Genomic DNA, 21,107 nt, shown 5'->3' with positions numbered 1-21,107 from the left:
GCACAGTGTTACCACCGCATTCACCATCATGAAACCAAGCTATAGGTGAGACCGTCTTACCACCGCATTCACCATCATGAAACCAAGCTGAAGGTGAGACAGTTACCACGGCATTCACCATCATGAAAGCAAGCTGAAGGTGCACAGTGTTACCACCGCATTCACCATCATGAAACCAAGCTGAAGGTGCACAGTGTTACCACCGCATTCACCATCATGAAACCAAGCTGAAGGTGAGACAGTGTTACCACCGTATTCACCATCATGACCCCGCATTCACCATCATGAACCAAGCTGAAGGTGAGACAGTGTTACCACCGCATTCACCATCATGAACCAAGCTGAAGGTGCACAGTGTTACCACCGCATTCACCATCATGAAACGAAGCTGAAGGTGCACAGTGTTACCACCGCATTCACCATCATGAAACCAAGCTGAAGGTGCACAGTGTTACCACCGCATTCACCATCATGACCCCGCATTCACCATCATGAAACCAAGCTGAAGGTGCACAGTGTTACCACCGCATTCACCATCATGAAACCAAGCTGAAGGTGAGACAGTGTTACCACCGTATTCACCATCATGACCCCGCATTCACCATCATGAACCAAGCTGAAGGTGAGACAGTGTTACCACCGCATTCACCATCATGAACCAAGCTGAAGGTGCACAGTGTTACCACCGCATTCACCATCATGAAACCAAGCTGAAGGTGAGACAGTGTTACCACCGCATTCACCATCATGAAACCAAGCTGAAGGTGAGACAGTGTTACCACCGCATTCACCATCATGACCCCGCATTCACCATCATGAACCAAGCTGAAGGTGAGACAGTGTCACCACCGCATTCACCATCATGAACCAAGCTGAAGGTGAGACAGTGTTACCACCGCATTCACCATCATGAAACCAAGCTGAAGGTGCACAGTGTTACCACCGCATTCACCATCATGAAACAAAGCTGAAGGTGAGACAGTGTTACCACGGCATTCACCATCATGAAACCAAGCTGAAGGTGCACAGTGTTACCACCGCATTCACCATCATGAAACCAAGCTGAAGGTGAGACAGTGTTACCACTGCATTCACCATCATGACCCCGCATTCACCATCATGAACCAAGCTGAAGGTGAGACAGTGTCACCACCGCATTCACCATCATGAACCAAGCTGAAGGCGCACAGTGTTACCACCGCATTCACCATCATGAAACGAAGCTGAAGGTGCACAGTGTTACCACCGCATTCACCACCATGAAACCAAGCTGAAGGTGCACAGTGTTACCACCGCATTCACCATCATGAAACCAAGCTGAAGGTGAGACAGTGTTACCACCGCATTCACCATCATGAAACCAAGCTGAAGGTGAGACAGTGTTACCACCGCATTCACCATCATGACCCCGCATTCACCATCATGAACCAAGCTGAAGGTGAGACAGTGTCACCACCACATTCACCATCATGAACCAAGCTGAAGGTGAGACAGTGTTACCACCGCATTCACCATCATGAAACCAAGCTGAAGGTGCACAGTGTTACCACCGCATTCACCATCATGAAACAAAGCTGAAGGTGAGACAGTGTTACCACGGCATTCACCATCATGAAACCAAGCTGAAGGTGCACAGTGTTACCACCGCATTCACCATCATGAGACCAAGCTGAAGGTGAGACAGTGTTACCACCGCATTCACCATCATGACCCTGCATTCACCATCATGAACCAAGCTGAAGGTGAGAAAGTGTCACCACCGCATTCACCATCATGAACCAAGCTGAAGATGAGACAGTGTTACCACCGCATTCACCATCATGAAACCAAGCTGAAGGTGCACAGTGTTACCACCGCATTCACCATCATGAAAACAAGCTGTAGGTGAGACCGTCTTACCACCGCATTCACCATCTTGAAACGAAGCTGTAGATGAGACAGTGTTACCACCGCATTCACCATCATGAAACCAAGCTGAAGGCGAGACAGTGTTACCACCGCATTCACCATCTTGAAACCAAGCTGAAGGTGCGGCAGTGTTCCCACCGCATTCACCATCATGACACCAAGCTGAAGGTGCGACAGTGTTACCACCGCATTCACCATCATGAAACCAAGCTGAAGGTGAGACAGTGTTACCACCGCATTCACCATCTTGAAACCAAGCTGAAGGTGAGACAGTGTTACCACCGCATTCACCATCATGAAACCAAGTTGAAGGTTAGACAGTGTTACCACCGCATTCACCATCTTGAAACCACGCTGTAGGTGAGACAGTGTTACCACCGCATTCACCATCATGAAACCAAGCTTAGGTGAGACAGTGTTACCACCGCATTCACCATCATGAAACCACACTGTAGGTGAGACAGTGTTACCACCGCATTCACCATCATGAAACCACGCTGTAGGTGAGACAGTGTTACCACCGCATTCACCATCATGAAACCACGCTGTAGGTGAGACAGTGTTACCACCGCATTCACCATCTTGAAACCAAGCTGAAGGTGCGACAGTGTTACCACCGCATTCACCATCTTGAAACCACGCTGTAGGTGAGACAGTGTTACCACCGCATTCACCATCTTGAAACCAAGCTGAAGGTGAGACAGTGTTACCACAGCATTCACCATCATGAAACTAAGCTGTAGGTTAGACAGTGTTACCACCGCATTCACCATCATGAAACCACGCTGTAGGTTAGACAGTGTTACCACCGCATTCACCATCTTGAAACCAAGCTGAAGGTGCGACAGTGTTACCACCGCATTCACCATCAGGAAAACAAGCTGAAGGTGAGACAGTGTTACCACCGCATTCACCATCAGGAAACCAAGCTGAAGGTGAGACAGTGTTACCACCGCATTCACCATCATGAAACCAAGCTGTAGGTTAGACAGTGTTACCACCGCATTCACCATCTTGAAATCACGCTGTAGGTTAGACAGTGTTACCACCGCATTCACCATCATGAAACCAAGCTTAGGTGAGACAGTGTTACCACCGCATTCACCATCATGCAACCAAGCTGTAGGTGAGACAGTGTTACCACTGCATTCACCATCATGAAACCAAGCTTAGGTGAGACAGTGTTACCACCGCATTCACCATCATGAAACCAAGCTGTAGGTGAGACAGTGTTACCACCGCATTCACCATCATGAAACCACTCTGTACGTGAGACAGTGTTACCACCGCATTCACCATCTTGAAACCAAGCTGAAAGTGAGACAGTGTTACCACCGCATTCACCATCATGAAACCAAGCTGAAGGTGAGACAGTGTTACCACCGCATTCACCATCTTGAAACCAAGCTGAAAGTGAGACAGTGTTACCACCGCATTCACCATCTTGAAACCAAGCTGAAAGTGAGACAGTGTTACCACCGCATTCACCATCATGAAACCAAGCTGAAGGTGAGACTGTGTTACCACCGCATTCACCATCATGACCCCGCATTCACCATCTTGAAACCAAGCTGAAGGTGAGACAGTGTTACCACCGCATTCACTATCATGAAACCAAGCTGAAGTTGCACAGTGTTACCACCGCATTCACCATCATGAAACCAAGCTGAAGGTGCGACAGTGTTACCACCGCATTCCCCATCATCAAACCAAGCTGAAGGTGAGACAGTCTTACCACCGCATTCACCATCTTGAAACCAAGCTGAAGGTGAGACAGTGTTACCACCGCATTCCCCATCATGAAACCAAGCTGAAGGTGAGACAGTCTTACCACCGCATTCACCATCATAAAACCAAGCTGTCGGTGAAGCTGCAAGCGAGACAGTGTTACCAGCGCATTCACCATCATGAAACCAAGCTGAAGGTGAGACAGTGTTACCACCACATTCATCATCATGAAACCAAGCTGTAGGTGAGAGTGTTACCAGCGCATTCACCATCTTGAAACCACCCTGTAGGTGAGACAGTGTTACCACCGCATTCACCGTCGTGAAACCAAGCTGTAGGTGAGACAGTGTTACCACCGCATTCACCGTCATGAAACCAAGCTGAAGGTGAGACTGTGTTACCACCGGATTCACCATCATGAAACCAAGCTGTAGGTGAGACAGTGTCACCACTGCATTCACCATCATGAAACCAAGCTGTCGGTGAAGCTGTAGTTGGGACAGTGTGACCACCGCATTCACCATCATGAAAGCAAGCTGAAGGTGCACAGTATTACCACGGCATTCACCATCATGAAACCAAGCTGAAGGTGCACAGTGTTACCACGGCATTCACCATCATGAAAGCAAGCGATAGGTGAGACCGTCTTACCACCGCATTCACCATCATGAAACCAAGCTATAGGTGAGACCGTCTTACCACCGCATTCACCATCATGAAAGCAAGCTGAAGGTGCACAGTGTTACCACCGCATTCACCATCATGAAACCAAGCTATAGGTGAGACCGTCTTACCACCGCATTCACCATCATGAAACCAAGCTGAAGGTGAGACAGTGTTACCACGGCATTCACCACCATGAAAGCAAGCTGAAGGTGCACAGTGTTACCACCGCATTCACCATCATGAAACCAAGCTGAAGGTGCACAGTGTTACCACCGCATTCACCATCATGAAACCAAGCTGAAGGTGAGACAGTGTTACCACCGCATTCACCATCATGACCCCTCATTCACCATCATGAACCAAGCTGAAGGTGAGACAGTGTTACCACCGCATTCACCATCATGAACCAAGCTGAAGGTGCACAGTGTTACCACCGCATTCACCATCATGAAACGAAGCTGAAGGTGCACAGTGTTACCACCGCATTCACCATCATGAAACCAAGCTGAAGGTGCACAGTGTTACCACCGCATTCACCATCATGAAACCAAGCTGAAGGTGCACAGTGTTACCACCGCATTCACCATCATGACCCCGCATTCACCATCATGAAACCAAGCTGAAGGTGCACAGTGTTACCACCGCATTCACCATCATGAAACCAAGCTGAAGGTGAGACAGTGTTACCACCGTATTCACCATCATGACCCCGCATTCACCATCATGAACCAAGCTGAAGGTGAGACAGTGTTACCACCGCATTCACCATCATGAACCAAGCTGAAGGTGCACAGTGTTACCACCGCATTCACCATCATGAAACCAAGCTGAAGGTGAGACAGTGTTACCACCGCATTCACCATCATGAAACCAAGCTGAAGGTGAGACAGTGTTACCACCGCATTCACCATCATGACCCCGCATTCACCATCATGAACCAAGCTGAAGGTGAGACAGTGTCACCACCGCATTCACCATCATGAACCAAGCTGAAGGTGAGACAGTGTTACCACCGCATTCACCATCATGAAACCAAGCTGAAGGTGCACAGTGTTACCACCGCATTCACCATCATGAAACAAAGCTGAAGGTGAGACAGTGTTACCACGGCATTCACCATCATGAAACCAAGCTGAAGGTGCACAGTGTTACCACCGCATTCACCATCATGAAACCAAGCTGAAGGTGAGACAGTGTTACCACTGCATTCACCATCATGACCCCGCATTCACCATCATGAACCAAGCTGAAGGTGAGACAGTGTCACCACCGCATTCACCATCATGAACCAAGCTGAAGGCGCACAGTGTTACCACCGCATTCACCATCATGAAACGAAGCTGAAGGTGCACAGTGTTACCACCGCATTCACCATCATGAAACCAAGCTGAAGGTGCACAGTGTTACCACCGCATTCACCAACATGAAACCAAGCTGAAGGTGAGACAGTGTTACCACCGCATTCACCATCATGAAACCAAGCTGAAGGTGAGACAGTGTTACCACCGCATTCACCATCATGACCCCGCATTCACCATCATGAACCAAGCTGAAGGTGAGACAGTGTCACCACCGCATTCACCATCATGAACCAAGCTGAAGGTGAGACAGTGTTACCACCGCATTCACCATCATGAAACCAAGCTGAAGGTGCACAGTGTTACCACCGCATTCACCATCATGAAACAAAGCTGAAGGTGAGACAGTGTTACCACGGCATTCACCATCATGAAACCAAGCTGAAGGTGCACAGTGTTACCACCGCATTCACCATCATGAAACCAAGCTGAAGGTGAGACAGTGTTACCACCGCATTCACCATCATGACCCCGCATTCACCATCATGAACCAAGCTGAAGGTGAGAAAGTGTCACCACCGCATTCACCATCATGAACCAAGCTGAAGATGAGACAGTGTTACCACTGCATTCACCATCATGAAACCAAGCTGAAGGTGCACAGTGTTACCACCGCATTCACCATCATGAAACCAAGCTGAAGGTGAGATAGTCTTACCACCGCATTCACCATCATGAAACCAAGCTGAAGGTGAGACAGTCTTACCACCGCATTCACCATCATGAAACCAAGCTGAAGGTGAGACAGTCTTACCACCGCATTCACCATCATGAAACCAAGCTATAGGTGAGACCATCTTACACCGCATTCACCATCTTGAAACCGAGCTGAAGGTGAGACAGTTACCACCGCATTCACCATCATGAAACCAAGCTGAAGGTGCACAGTGTTACCACCGCATTCACCATCATGAAAACAAGCTGTAGGTGAGACCGTCTTACCACCGCATTCACCATCTTGAAACGAAGCTGTAGATGAGACAGTGTTACCACCGCATTCACCATCATGAAACCAAGCTGAAGGCGAGACAGTGTTACCACCGCATTCACCATCTTGAAACCAAGCTGAAGGTGCGGCAGTGTTACCACCGCATTCACCATCATGACACCAAGCTGAAGGTGCGACAGTGTTACCACCGCATTCACCATCATGAAACCAAGCTGAAGGTGAGACAGTGTTACCACCGCATTCACCATCTTGAAACCACGCTGTAGGTGAGACAGTGTTACCACCGCATTCACCATCATGAAACCAAGCTTAGGTGAGACAGTGTTACCACCGCATTCACCATCATGAAACCACACTGTAGGTGAGACAGTGTTACCACCGCATTCACCATCATGAAACCACGCTGTAGGTGAGACAGTGTTACCACCGCATTCACCATCATGAAACCACGCTGTAGGTGAGACAGTGTTACCACCGCATTCACCATCTTGAAACCAAGCTGAAGGTGCGACAGTGTTACCACCGCATTCACCATCTTGAAACCACGCTGTAGGTGAGACAGTGTTACCACCGCATTCACCATCTTGAAACCAAGCTGAAGGTGAGACAGTGTTACCACAGCATTCACCATCATGAAACTAAGCTGTAGGTTAGACAGTGTTACCACCGCATTCACCATCATGAAACCACGCTGTAGGTTAGACAGTGTTACCACCGCATTCACCATCTTGAAACCAAGCTGAAGGTGCGACAGTGTTACCACCGCATTCACCATCAGGAAAACAAGCTGAAGGTGAGACAGTGTTACCACCGCATTCACCATCAGGAAACCAAGCTGAAGGTGAGACAGTGTTACCACCGCATTCACCATCATGAAACCAAGCTGTAGGTTAGACAGTCTTACCACCGCATTCACCATCTTGAAATCACGCTGTAGGTTAGACAGTGTTACCACCGCATTCACCATCATGAAACCAAGCTGTAGGTGAGACAGTGTTACCACTGCATTCACCATCATGAAACCAAGCTTAGGTGAGACAGTGTTACCACCGCATTCACCATCATGAAACCAAGCTGTAGGTGAGACAGTGTTACCACCGCATTCACCATCATGAAACCACTCTGTACGTGAGACAGTGTTACCACCGCATTCACCATCTTGAAACCAAGCTGAAAGTGAGACAGTGTTACCACCGCATTCACCATCATGAAACCAAGCTGAAGGTGAGACAGTGTTACCACCGCATTCACCATCTTGAAACCAAGCTGAAAGTGAGACAGTGTTACCACCGCATTCACCATCATGAAACCAAGCTGAAGGTGAGACAGTGTTACCACCGCATTCACCATCATGACCCTGCATTCACCATCTTGAAACCAAGCTGAAGGTGAGACAGTGTTACCACCGCATTCACTATCATGAAACCAAGCTGAAGGTGCACAGTGTTACCACCGCATTCACCATCATGAAACCAAGCTGAAGGTGCGACAGTGTTACCACCGCATTCCCCATCATCAAACCAAGCTGAAGGTGAGACAGTCTTACCACCGCATTCACCATCTTGAAACCCAGCTGAAGGTGAGACAGTGTTACCACCGCATTCCCCATCATGAATCCAAGCTGAAGGTGAGACAGTCTTACCACCGCATTCACCATCATAAAACCAAGCTGTCGGTGAAGCTGCAAGCGAGGCAGTGTTACCACTGCATTCACCATCATGAAACCAAGCTGAAGGTGAGACAGTGTTACCGCCACATTCATCATCATGAAACCAAGCTGTAGGTGAGAGTGTTACCAGCGCATTCACCATCTTGAAACCACGCTGTAGGTGAGACAGTGTTACCACCGCATTCACCATCATGAAACCAAGCTGTAGGTGAGACAGTGTTACCACCGCATTCACCGTCGTGAAACCAAGCTGTAGGTGAGACAGTGTTACCACCGCATTCACCGTCATGAAACCAAGCTGAAGGTGAGACTGTGTTACCACCGGATTCACCATCATGAAACCAAGCTGTAGGTGAGACAGTGTCACCACTACATTCACCATCATGAAACCAAGCTGTCGGTGAAGCTGTAGTTGGGACAGTGTTACCACCGCATTCACCATCATGAAAGCAAGCTGAAGGTGAGACAGTGTTACCCCCGCATTCACCATCATGAAACCAAGCTGTCGGTGAAGCTGTAGGTGAGACAGTGTTACCACCGCATTCACCATCATGAAACCAAGCTGTAGGTGCACAGTGTTACCACTGCATTCGCCATCAAGAAACCAAGCTGTAGGTGAAGCTGAAGGTGAGACAGTGTTACCACCGCATTCACCATCATGAAACCAAGCTGTAGGTGAGACAGTGTTACCACCGCATTCACCATCATGAAACCAAGCTGTAGGTGAGACAGTGTTACCACCACATTCACTATCTTGAAACCACGCTGTAGGTGAGACAGTGTTACCACCGCATTCACCTTCTTGAAACCAAGCTGAAGGTGAGACACTGTTACCACCGCATTCACCATCATGAAACCAAGCTGAAGGTGAGACAGTGTTACCACCGCATTCACCATCATGACCCCGCATTCACCATCATGAAACCAAGCTGAAGGTGCACAGTGTTACCACCGCATTCACCATCATGAAACCAAGCTGAAGGTGCGACAGTGTTACCACCGCATTCACCATCTTGAAACCAAGCTGAAGGTGAGACAGTCTTACCACCGCATTCACCATCATGAAACCAAGCTGAAGGTGAGACAGTGTTACCACCGCATTCACCATCATGAAACCAAGCTGAAGGTGAGACAGTGTTACCACCGCATTCACCATCATGAAACCAAGCTGAAGGTGAGACAGTCTTAAAACCGCATTCGCCATCTTGAAACCAAGCTGAAGGTGAGACAGTGTTACCACAGCATTCACCATCATGAAACTAAGCTGTAGGTTAGACAGTGTTACCACCGCATTCACCATCATGAAACCACGCTGTAGGTTAGACAGTGTTACCACCGCATTCACCATCATTAAACCACGCTGTAGGTGAGACAGTGTTACCACCGCATTCACCATCATGAAACCACGCTGTAGGTGAGACAGTGTTACCACCGCATTCACCATCTTGAAACCAAGCTGAAGGTGCGACAGTGTTACCACCGCATTCTTCATCAGGAAAACAAGCTGAAGGTGAGACAGTGTTACCACCGCATTCACCATCAGGAAACCAAGCTGAAGGTGAGACAGTGTTACCACCGCATTCACCATCATGAAACCAAGCTGTAGGTTAGACAGTGTTACCACCGCATTCACCATCTTGAAATCACGCTGTAGGTTAGACAGTGTTACCACCGCATTCACCATCATGAAACCAAGCTTAGGTGAGACAGTGTTACCACCGCATTCACCATCATGAAACCAAGCTGTAGGTGAGACAGTGTTACCACTGCATTCACCATCATGAAACCAAGCTGAAGGTGAGACAGTCTTACCACCGCATTCACCATCTTGAAACCAAGCTGAAGGTGAGACAGTGTTACCACCGCATTCCCCATCATGAAACCAAGCTGAAGGTGAGACAGTCTTACCACCGCATTCACCATCATAAAACCAAGCTGTCGGTGAAGCTGCAAGCGAGACAGTGTTACCACCGCATTCACCATCATGAAACCAAGCTGAAGGTGAGACAGTGTTACCACCACATTCATCATCATGAAACCAAGCTGTAGGTGAGAGTGTTACCAGCGCATTCACCATCTTGAAACCACGCTGTAGGTGAGACAGTGTTACCACCGCATTCACCGTCGTGAAACCAAGCTGTAGGTGAGACAGTGTTACCACCGCATTCACCGTCATGAAACCAAGCTGAAGGTGAGACTGTGTTACCACCGGATTCACCATCATGAAACCAAGCTGTAGGTGAGACAGTGTCACCACTGCATTCACCATCATGAAACCAAGCTGTCGGTGAAGCTGTAGTTGGGACAGTGTTACCACCGCATTCACCATCATGAAAGCAAGCTGAAGGTGAGACAGTGTTACCCCCGCATTCACCATCATGAAACCAAGCTGTCGGTGAAGCTGTAGGTGAGACAGTGTTACCACCGCATTCACCATCATGAAACCAAGCTGTAGGTGCACAGTGTTACCACTGCATTCGCCATCAAGAAACCAAGCTGTAGGTGAAGCTGAAGGTGAGACAGTGTTACCACCGTATTCACCATCATGAAACCAAGCTGTAGGTGAGACAGTGTTACCACCGCATTCACCATCATGAAACCAAGCTGTAGGTGAGACAGTTTTACCACCACATTCACTATCTTGAAACCACGCTGTAGGTGAGACAGTGTTACCACCGCATTCACCTTCTTGAAACCAAGCTGAAGGTGAGACACTGTTACCACCGCATTCACCATCATGAAACCAAGCTGAAGGTGAGACAGTGTTACCACCGCATTCACCATCATGACCCCGCATTCACCATCATGAAACCAAGCTGAAGGTGAGACAGTGTTACCACCGCATTCACCATCATGAAACCAAGCTGAAGGTGCACAGTGTTACCATCGCATTCACCATCATGAAGCCAAGCTGAAGGTGCACAGTGTTACCACCGCATTCACCATCATGAAACCAAGCTGAAGGTGCGACAGTGTTACCACCGCATTCACCATCTTGAAACCAAGCTGAAGGTGAGACAGTCTTACCACCGCATTCGCCATCATGAAACCAAGCTGAAGGTGAGACAGTCTTAAAACCGCATTCGCCATCTTGAAACCAAGCTGAAGGTGAGACAGTGTTACCACCGCATTCACCATCTTGAAACCCAGCTGAAGGTGAGACAGTGTTACCACCGCATTCACCATCATGAAACCAAGCTGTAGGTGAGACAGTGTTACCACCGCATTCACCATCATGAAACCAAGCTGTAGGTGAGACAGTGTTACCACCGCATTCACCATCATGAAACCAAGCTTTAGGTGAGACAGTGTTACCACCGCATTCACCATCTTGAAACCAAGCTGAAGGTGAGACAGTCTTACCACCGCATTCGCCATCATGAAACCAAGCTGAAGGTGAGACAGTCTTAAAACCGCATTCGCCATCTTGAAACCAAGCTGAAGGTGAGACAGTGTTACCACCGCATTCACCATCTTGAAACCCAGCTGAAGGTGAGACAGTGTTACCACCGCATTCACCATCATGAAACCAAGCTGTAGGTGAGACAGTGTTACCACCGCATTCACCATCATGAAACCAAGCTGTAGGTGAGACAGTGTTACCACCGCATTCACCATCATGAAACCAAGCTTTAGGTGAGACAGTGTTACCACCGCATTCACCATCATGAAACCAAGCTTTAGGTGAGACAGTGTTACCACCGCATTCACCATCATGAAACTAAGCTGTAGGTGAGACAGTGTTACCACCGCATTCACCATCATGAAACTAAGCTTTAGGTGAGACAGTGTTACCACCGCATTCACCATCATGAAACCAAGCTGTAGGTGAGACAGTGTTACCACCGCATTCACCATCATGAAACCAAGCTTTAGGTGAGACAGTGTTACCACCGCATTCACCATCATGAAACCAAGCTTTAGGTGAGACAGTGTTACCACCGCATTCACCATCATGAAACTAAGCTGTAGGTGAGACAGTGTTACCACCGCATTCACCATCATGAAACCAAGCTGTAGGTGAGACAGTGTTACCGCCGCATTCACTATTTATGTATTTTTTTATTGCATATTTATATGGAGCCTATACACCATGCATTTCCAGGTGCCACAAGACAGAAAGGTGGTGGTGGGGCAATAACAGTCCTACTAGGCCTTGAGACATTAGGATTGTGCAAGAGCAGCAGATGAAGTGCGGGGGGACCGAGGAGGGAAGACGGGCAAATGCAAAGGGGTGCCTAGGGGGAAAGTGTTGTGGGGAGCCCCGGGGTTAAGTGCCATGAGGAGCCAGGAGGGCAAGTGCCATGGGATAATGGGGAACACCTGCTACTGCAGAGCAGGGGGGAGAGGACTGGACTCACGGGGGTTGCCAACCATACAGGATGTCAGGGAGGGGGCCAGGAGAGGAAGTGCTAGGTAGGGTAAGTGCTGAAACAGACTGGGCGAGGAGGGCCTGATGCCCTGTAAAACTCTAAGGGACCAAGCCGCCAATCACAGCAGACGGGGGGGGGGGGGATTTACAAGGGAAGATGAGAGGGAAGGAGGAGGAGAAGGGCGGGGTCATGTGTCGCTTCCGAAACTTAAGGAGATCTGGCTCAAGTTAGACAGAGTAGCAGGGAGGCCGTTTATCTGATCTGCAGACAGTTGGAGCTAGAGGACCTAAGACTCCAGCAGGGAGGTATTTAGGGAGAGAGAGTTGGACATAGCAAGGTCCCAGGCCCCAGAAAGCCTTGTGGATAATGCAGAGGGTCTTGAATTTGACCCTTGCAGCTGCCCCTGAGGAGGTGAAGCTGAAAGTGGGCCTTTTTGGCAAGGTCCGTGATGTGAGGAAAGAAGGGGAGAGAGGATCCAAAGATGAGCCCAAGGTGTTTAGCCTCACAGGAGGGTGAGGGGGGGACCAAAGGATAGTGGCCAGAGAGTAGAATGGTAAAAGGGATCAAATCGTCCCAATTAGAAGGATCTCAGTCTTACTGGCATTAAGGCAGAGATCGTTAGCCGAGCACCACGCCTGAATAGCAGTCAGGCAGTTAGGTTGAGAGAAGAAAAGGAGGAAGAGGAGGGAAGCTTGAAGGAGAGCTGCGTGTCATCAGCATAACATTGGACGTGAGGAGAGAAGGTGGACATCAGGTGGGGCAGAGTGGCGAGGTAGACAAAGCTGTAGGTGTGATAATGTTGCCACTGCATAAACTAACATGAGACCAAGCTGTGAGACAGCATTCCCGTTGCATTCACCATCATGAGACCACGCTGTGAGACAGCATTCCCGTTGCATTCACCATCATGAGACCACGCTGTGAGACAGCATTCCCGTTCCATTCACCATCATGAGACCACGCCGAGAGACAGCATTCCCGTTGCATTCACCATCACGAGACCACGCTGAGAGACAGCATTCCCGTTGCATTCACCATCACGAGACCACGCTGTGAGACAGCATTCCCGTTGCATTCACCATCACGAGACCAAGCTGTGAGACAGCATTCCCGTTGCATTCACCATCACGAGACCAAGCTGTGAGACAGCATTCCCGTTGCATTCACCATCACGAGACCAAGCTGTGAGACAGCATTCCCGTTGCATTCACCATCACGAGACCACGCTGTGAGACAGCATTCCCGTTGCATGTAGGTGCAACAGTGTTGCCACTGCATTCACTATCATTAGAGGAAGTTGAAGATGCAAGTGTGACCAACCCATTCACTATCATTAGCGCCTCGGGACGTCAATACCTGCACCACACGTCACCAGCACCTGGGAGGTACACATCACTGGCACCTGCACCTTGGGTATGCCAGCACCACCGGCACCACACCTCACCAGCACATGGGCATGACATCACCACCTTGCACCACACCTCACCAGCACCTGCTCTTGAACAATGCGGCAGTGACCTAGTAAGGAAAACACAAATCAGTCAGAAACTTAAAGGAATATTGGCCAAAAAGGGGAGGGACTGTAGTCTGAGAGCAAAGACAAAGCTGGAGAATGGAATTAGTGGCTCCCAAGCAGGCAACTGGAAGGCTTTGCAGTCCAGATCGGCTGTACCTCGGCACTGTGGACTCACCAGCAGCCAAGCACCATCATAATAGCAACCCAGTCATGCACTCGCTCATCACCGCCTCACATCTACAGGCCATGCACAGGGTACATGTTACGGTCTGTGTTTATAAACATGCATTGAGGGTCAAAGTTCACGCCGTGCCTGTCTAAGCCTCCACGCTCCCACCGGTGGTTATTTTATTTATTGTGCATCTGTAAGGCACTTATACATCAGGTAAATTGTGTTTCAAAGCGCCCACAGGGCAACCGGGCACCAAGCGGGAACATGGGAATGAAAGGCAAACATAACAATGAAAGAGCCTTGTGAGCATTCGGAACGTGCAAGTGCAGAGAGAGAGAGAGAGAGAGAGAGAGAGAAGGGATGAGAGAGGAGGGTGAATGCTAGGAGTTATGAGGGACGTGCTAGGGAGTAAGTTGCAGCTGTTAAGTGACTGGCAGAGATCACTTGGTGAGTAGTCTACAGCCAATCAATAAGTGCAGGCCTGTGGTGGCACAAACCAGTGGGTGCCAAGCAAGTGCTGGGAGTAGGCGGAGCCTGAAGGCGATTGGGGGTGGGAGGCCAGGACCCCGGTGGACACATAAGGGCCATGGTCGCCAATCTCAGTGACTGTGGGGTTTAGAAAAGGCAAGAGGGAGGAGGTGAAAAGGAAAGTCTTGAGGAGCTTCTGGAATTTGAGGAGATCCGGCTCAAGACGAAGAGGAAGGTGGAGGCTGTTCCGTAGGAGGGAGGCAGATGAGAAAGCGCAGAGGAGCGTACAGATCTGGAGGGAGAGTATTTGGTGAGAGAAAGTTGGAGAGAGCGAGATCCCCGGCCCCAGACAGCCTTGTGGCTGATGCAGAGGGATTGAAGTTTGATCCTTGCAGCCACCAGGAGCCTTTTCACAGCCCTATTCTGGATTAGCCGGAGGGGAAGAGGGAGGATTAAGGAAGAGGCTATTGCAGTAGTCTAGCATAGAGAGGCCAGAGCTCTGGAGACCTTGAGCTTCTGGGGCAAAGTGAGGAAAGGAAGGATTCCTTTGAGGAGATGGAGTTGAAAGTGGCCCTTCTTGGCAAGGACCTGAATGTGGCGTTCATCCCCTGTTCCAGGCGCTGGATAACGGGCCGGCAGCCCTAGTTACCGGCCCAAGCAAAACGAGGGCAGACAATGAGGGCTCCCTGGAACGGGGGATTAAGGCCATTAGCACCCGGGGTTGCCAAAGCAGTAAAGGGTGCTAAAATGAAAATAAATAAATATATATATATATATTGGATTTTCCTTCCTACAGCGGGACGTGTGCAGTGTCCCGCTGTAGGAAGGAAAATCCTTTTCCAAGATGGCCCCATGAAAAGGGAAGGCAGGGCTCCATACGTAGCCCCTCTTCTCCTTCATTGGCAGAGGAAAATAGGGTAAGTAGCGGGTGTGGGAAAAAAATGGGGTAGAGGCTGGGAGTGTGGGGGGGATGGCGGTGGGGTGAGCCAGCCATGAGGCTGCTTGGACCCAGGCTTTTAACTGCGCTTCAAGCCTGCGTTTCTAGTCACCTGATTGGCTGGCCCCCCGCCCAGGGCGCTAATGTGAGGGATGGAGGAAAGAGTGGAGTTGAAGATGACTCCAGCATTTCTGGCTTCAGATGAAGGAGAAGGGGAGAGCCCATGGAGGGTGGCAGAGTAAGTGACAGAAGGAGGAAGCAGGAGTCCCAATAGGAAGGATCTCAGTCTTGCTGGCCTTGAGGCAGAGATCATTGGAGGCACGCCAGGACGGCATGGCAGATGGGCAGTCAGGGATGATGGAGGTACGCCAGGACGGCATGGCAGATGGGCAGTCCGGGATGATGGAGGTACGCCAGGACGGCATGGCAGATGGGCAGTCAGGGATGATGGAGGTATGCCAGGACGGCATGGCAGATGAGCAGTCAGGGATGATGGGGGTACGCCAGGACGGCATGGCAGATGGGCAGTCAGGGATGATGGGGGTACGCCAGGACGGCATGGCAGATGGGCAGTCAGGGATGATGGAGGTACGCCAGGACGGCATGGCAGATGGGCAGTCAGGGATGATGGAGGTACGCCAGGACGGCATGGCAGATGGGCAGTCAGGGATGATGGAGGTACGCCAGGACGGCATGGCAGATGGGCAGTCAGGGATGATGGGGGTACGCCAGGACGGCATGGCAGATGGGCAGTCAGGGATGATGGAGGTACGCCAGGACGGCATGGCAGATGGGCAGTCAGGGATGATGGGGGTACGCCAGGACGGCATGGCAGATGGGCAGTCAGGGATGATGGAGGTACGCCAGGACGGCATGGCAGATGGGCAGTCAGGGATGATGGAGGTACGCCAGGACGGCATGGCAGATGGGCAGTCAGGGATGATGGAGGTACGCCAGGACGGCATGGCAGATGGGCAGTCAGGGATGATGGGGGTACGCCAGGACGGCATGGCAGATGGGCAGTCAGGGATGATGGAGGTACGCCAGGACGGCATGGCAGATGGGCAGTCAGGGATGATGGAGGTACGCCAGGACGGCATGGCAGATGGGCAGTCAGGGATGATGGACAGTCAGGGATGATGGAGAGGGTCAGAGGGAGGTCTGAAGAAGGTGTGCGTCATCCGCATAACACTGGAGGTTTGGGGAGAAGGTGGAAATGAGGTGGGCCAGCGGAGCAAGGTAGACAGTAAAGAGCCAGGGAGAATGGTTGGAGCCCTGGGGGACGCCGCAGGGGAGACAGAGGTAGGGCAAGAGAAAGAGCCCAGGATAACAAGGAGCCGATGGACCAACACGGCTTGCCCTCAATGCAGAGTCCTACTGACACCCATGCAATGTGGCGCAAGCTTCCTAGTACTGCGACTTGTGGGCACAGGTTGGTACGTCCAGACACAAATGCAGGCCTTTTAAACCCACAAATGGCGCGAGATGGCAGAGATGGTTCTGGCTGGCAGAGAGGGTTCGGTTGAAGTGCAAGCCTGGACACATAGCTCACGCAACATCCACGTTTGCCATGACCAGTGACTAGCAGTGAGGCACTAGATGAGCCCGGCAACTACACGGGTCTTGCGCCAAAATACCAACTCGTTCTTACTTGCCAAGAGCAGTAATGGGGGGCCGGGGTTCATGTATGCAGGTCTCACTGCCCATCAAATAAAAAGGCTACAAGAAGTCCGCAAGACTCCAGACCAAGGAAAGGCCCGGGAGTGCCCACACACCGGGTCACAGGCATGGAATGGCCGAGCCCGTGCAGGACCAGATGCTGGAAGGCTGGGCACCAGACGACATTCAAGAAGAGGTCAAATGAGAAGCAGACTCTGCACAGCAGGCCCGGCTGTAGATGTGTGTGGGCCCATTTCAATATGATGGCAGGGGACCCCCTGCTGAGAGCGCAGGGTGAGGCACCCGTGGGGTGCAAACATTACAATGGCAACAAAGATGAGATGAATAGCCGATGACCAGCCAGCAGGGTGATTAAACAGTAGATGCTCACTGAATAGCTCGAAATCCTTCTTTGCCGCAAGTGGCTGATGTGGAAGGCAATTAGGTGAGGACACTTCTGTCTATCCCGTGGGAAGTGAAGGCCGGAAGAAGGACTACAGGAACCCAGCTTGTAATGCGAGCGCTGCCACATTGCAAGCCCCAGAACGAAAATAGAAAAATTAATGTATTGCCGGGTTACAAGACTGCTGGCAGGCAACATGGGGGTAGGTGCTAGGGGCCCCTTCATTTGGAAAATTGTGAAAGTCCCGGACGCCGTCCCTGCTGCACAGGCCAATGAGCCCCTGAAATAGCGCAAGACTGGAAGGGTCGGCGCCGAATCAATTCCTGCTGCTTAAATGTCCTCCCCGGCTTGAAACCGCGTGATACCATTCAGGGCAAAGCTAAAGAGACCTGGGGCACCCGCCGCTGGAATCTGACAAAGCGCCAAGAAGCGAATAAAGTAGCGTAATGCAGCTGTGGCCGCCGAGAAAGCTGGGCCTCCTCCTGAGATCTGAGGAGGGTTCTGCTGACCTCAATGTCTGAAAGAAACTCGGAATAATGTAGCCCTTGACCACAGAGCTGCAAGCAGAGGACAAGGGCCCGGGGACAAGACTGAGCACCAAGGTAACGTGTCCATGTCCGGCCCCTCCCTGTAATGCAAGTGGGCCTGGTCCAGTGGCCAGGATATGCCATCCTGCATAAAGGGCGGACGAGAGGCACGCAAATATACCAGGCCCAACTAGTGAGGACTGTGTAGCGCCAAGCGTTAAGACGGTGCGCACCGTGGCACGTTCCACCACCCCTCCCCCCACTATTTACACACAACAAGACGGACACTCCTACCCATCGCAGCACTCACGCAGCACTCCTCCCCACCCCAGCACTCCTCACCGTCCCAGCACTAATACCCATCCCAGCACTCAGCTGTCCACAGCCTCAGCTGCCACTCTTTGAAAAGGACAGTGGAATGTCTGCACAGCTGCCGACCCTCCACCCGTGCCAGCAGACACACAGCACTCCGACCCACCTCAGCACTGATACAGCACACATCCACACATGACAGCACTCACCCAGCACGCCTATCGATCTCAGCCCTCACACGGTTGTTCACAGCTCCAGCACTCCTGCCCATGTCAGGCCTCACACAACCCTGCACAGCCCCAGCACTCCTGCCCATGCCAGGCCTCACAGAACCCTGCCCAGCTCCAGCACTCCTGCCCATGTCAGGTCTCAAACAACCCTGCACAGCTCCAGCACTCCTGCCCACGTCAGCCCAGCACAGCTCCAGCACTCCTGCCCACGTCAGCACTGATACAGCACACATCCACACATGACAGCACTCACCCAGCACGCCTATCGATCTCAGCCCTCACACGGTTGTTCACAGCTCCAGCACTCCTGCCCATGTCAGGCCTCACACAACCCTGCACAGCCCCAGCACTCCTGCCCATGCCAGGCCTCACAGAACCCTGCCCAGCTCCAGCACTCCTGCCCATGTCAGGTCTCAAACAACCCTGCACAGCTCCAGCACTCCTGCCCATGCCAGGCCTCACAGAACCCTGCACAGCTCCAGCACTCCTGCCCACGTCAGCCCAGCACAGCTCCAGCACTCCTGCCCACGTCAGGCCTCACACAACCCTGCACAGCTCCAGCACTCCTGCCCATGTCAGCCCAGCACAGCCCCAGCACTCCTGCCCACGTCAGCCCAGCACAACCCCAGCACTCCTGCCCACGTCAGCCCAGCACAGCCCCAGCACTCCTGCCCACGTCAGCCCAGCACAGCTCCAGCACTCCTGCCCACGTCAGGTCTCAAACAACCCTGCACAGCTCCAGCACTCCTGCCCATGCCAGGCCTCACAGAACCCTGCACAGCTCCAGCACTCCTGCCCACGTCAGCCCAGCACAGCTCCAGCACTCCTGCCCACGTCAGGCCTCACACAACCCTGCACAGCTCAGCACTCCTGCCCATGTCAGCCCAGGACAGCCCCAGCACTCCTGCCCACGTCAGCCCAGCACAGCCCCAGCACTCCTGCCCACGTCAGCCCAGCACAGCTCCAGCACTCCTGCCCACGTCAGCCCAGCACAGCTCCAGCACTCCTGCCCACATCAGCCCAGCACTCCTGCCCATAATCAGCTCTGCGCAGGACCCCGGGAGGCCCACGGGATAAGCAGCGCAGCAGGCCTGTGAGATGGAAGGCGTGCAGTGCTCGCAGTGCACCGAGGCTGGCGCGCACTGCACGGCTGCATGCCACATGCCACGCCGCCAGTGATGCAGGCCTGCCTCTGTAACAGGAGCGACACGCAGCCCACAGCATGCAATGCAACCCAGCTGTGAGGGGAAAGGGCCGCACTGCACAGCGGGCAGGATGCCGAGGCGGGGGCGGCGGGAGGCGCAGGCAGTGATGTCAGCCCTGCGCAGCGGGGCGGCGGCGGGTGCTGCCATTCATCCAAGCATTCAGCACTCCGCGGGGGTGGGGGCGCCATGCGAGACTCACGCCCTGGCCTTCGGGAAGCCCATGGAGAGCAGGATGTCCAGCGAAGAGCCGTTCTTGAGAGTGCCCGGGCGGTGCGGCCGGCCCCTCCTGGGGGTCACCTTGCTGTACAGGTCCTCCTTGGCAGCCATGCCCCCCGGATTCACAGCTCCATGGCAGGGAAGGGAGGCAGCCGAGCTCTGCTCCAGGAAGCCGCCCGCCCGCCCGCACCCCCGGGGCTGCTGCTGCCGCTGCTTCACAGCGGCTCAGCATGAAACCCGCAGCTTCCTGGTGCAGGGGAGGGGGCCCTGGGAGTCATGCTGGAGCCCGGCCTGCCCCTGCAGCACGTGCACGGACCCTGCGGCTGCCTGCACTTCCTTTTCCAGGGCCCGGAGTCTGCCTGGCTATTTTTTTGAATGGATCCGAGGCAGATAGATGTTTTGTGGGCAGGACGTCTTCCCGCAGCCACCCCGCCCCCGCCTCTTAAAGCGGCAGTGTGCGGGCATCGAAGCGCAAAGGCAATGCACTCGAGGGCAGTGTGCATTTCCGAGGCTGGAACTGCCGGCTGGGTCCATGTCACTGACCCTCAGACTGCCCTCTAACTCCAGCACCACAGAGCAGTAGGCCGGGCGCGAAACTACAAGTCCCAGAATGCAAAGCCTTGCAGCATGAAAAGGATGTCACACTTGACAGGCAGCAGATTGGTCGCTATGTGGTGGTGAATACCAGAAAGTCATCACCCTTCAAATGTCGCACGCCTCACAAAGTGACATGACTTTGCGGCGTCCACAGGAGAGTGTAGTGGGGAGTATTCGTGTTATCGAAGACACAGAGGCAGATAATAATAGTAAC

At 52.1% G+C, this 21,107-nt stretch overlaps 1 protein-coding gene across 1 annotated transcript in view; it reads right to left on the bottom strand.

Annotated features, from left to right (window-relative positions):
* Positions 1-20,714, bottom strand: part of UBASH3B (ubiquitin associated and SH3 domain containing B) — a 484,216-nt gene extending 463,502 nt beyond the window's left edge. The window contains exon 1 of the mRNA XM_069614082.1: positions 20,280-20,714. Within this exon, the coding sequence (XP_069470183.1) occupies positions 20,280-20,407 (128 nt within the window). The 5' untranslated portion in view covers positions 20,408-20,714. The remainder of the gene's footprint in view (positions 1-20,279) is intronic.
* Between the last annotated feature and the right edge of the window lie 393 nt (positions 20,715-21,107).

Source organism: Ambystoma mexicanum, chromosome 9 (genome assembly GCF_040938575.1).
Source record: "Ambystoma mexicanum isolate Mex_15411 chromosome 9, UKY_AmexF1_1, whole genome shotgun sequence".
NCBI lineage: Eukaryota > Metazoa > Chordata > Amphibia > Caudata > Ambystomatidae > Ambystoma > Ambystoma mexicanum.
This window is presented reverse-complemented; position numbering and strand designations above follow the sequence as displayed.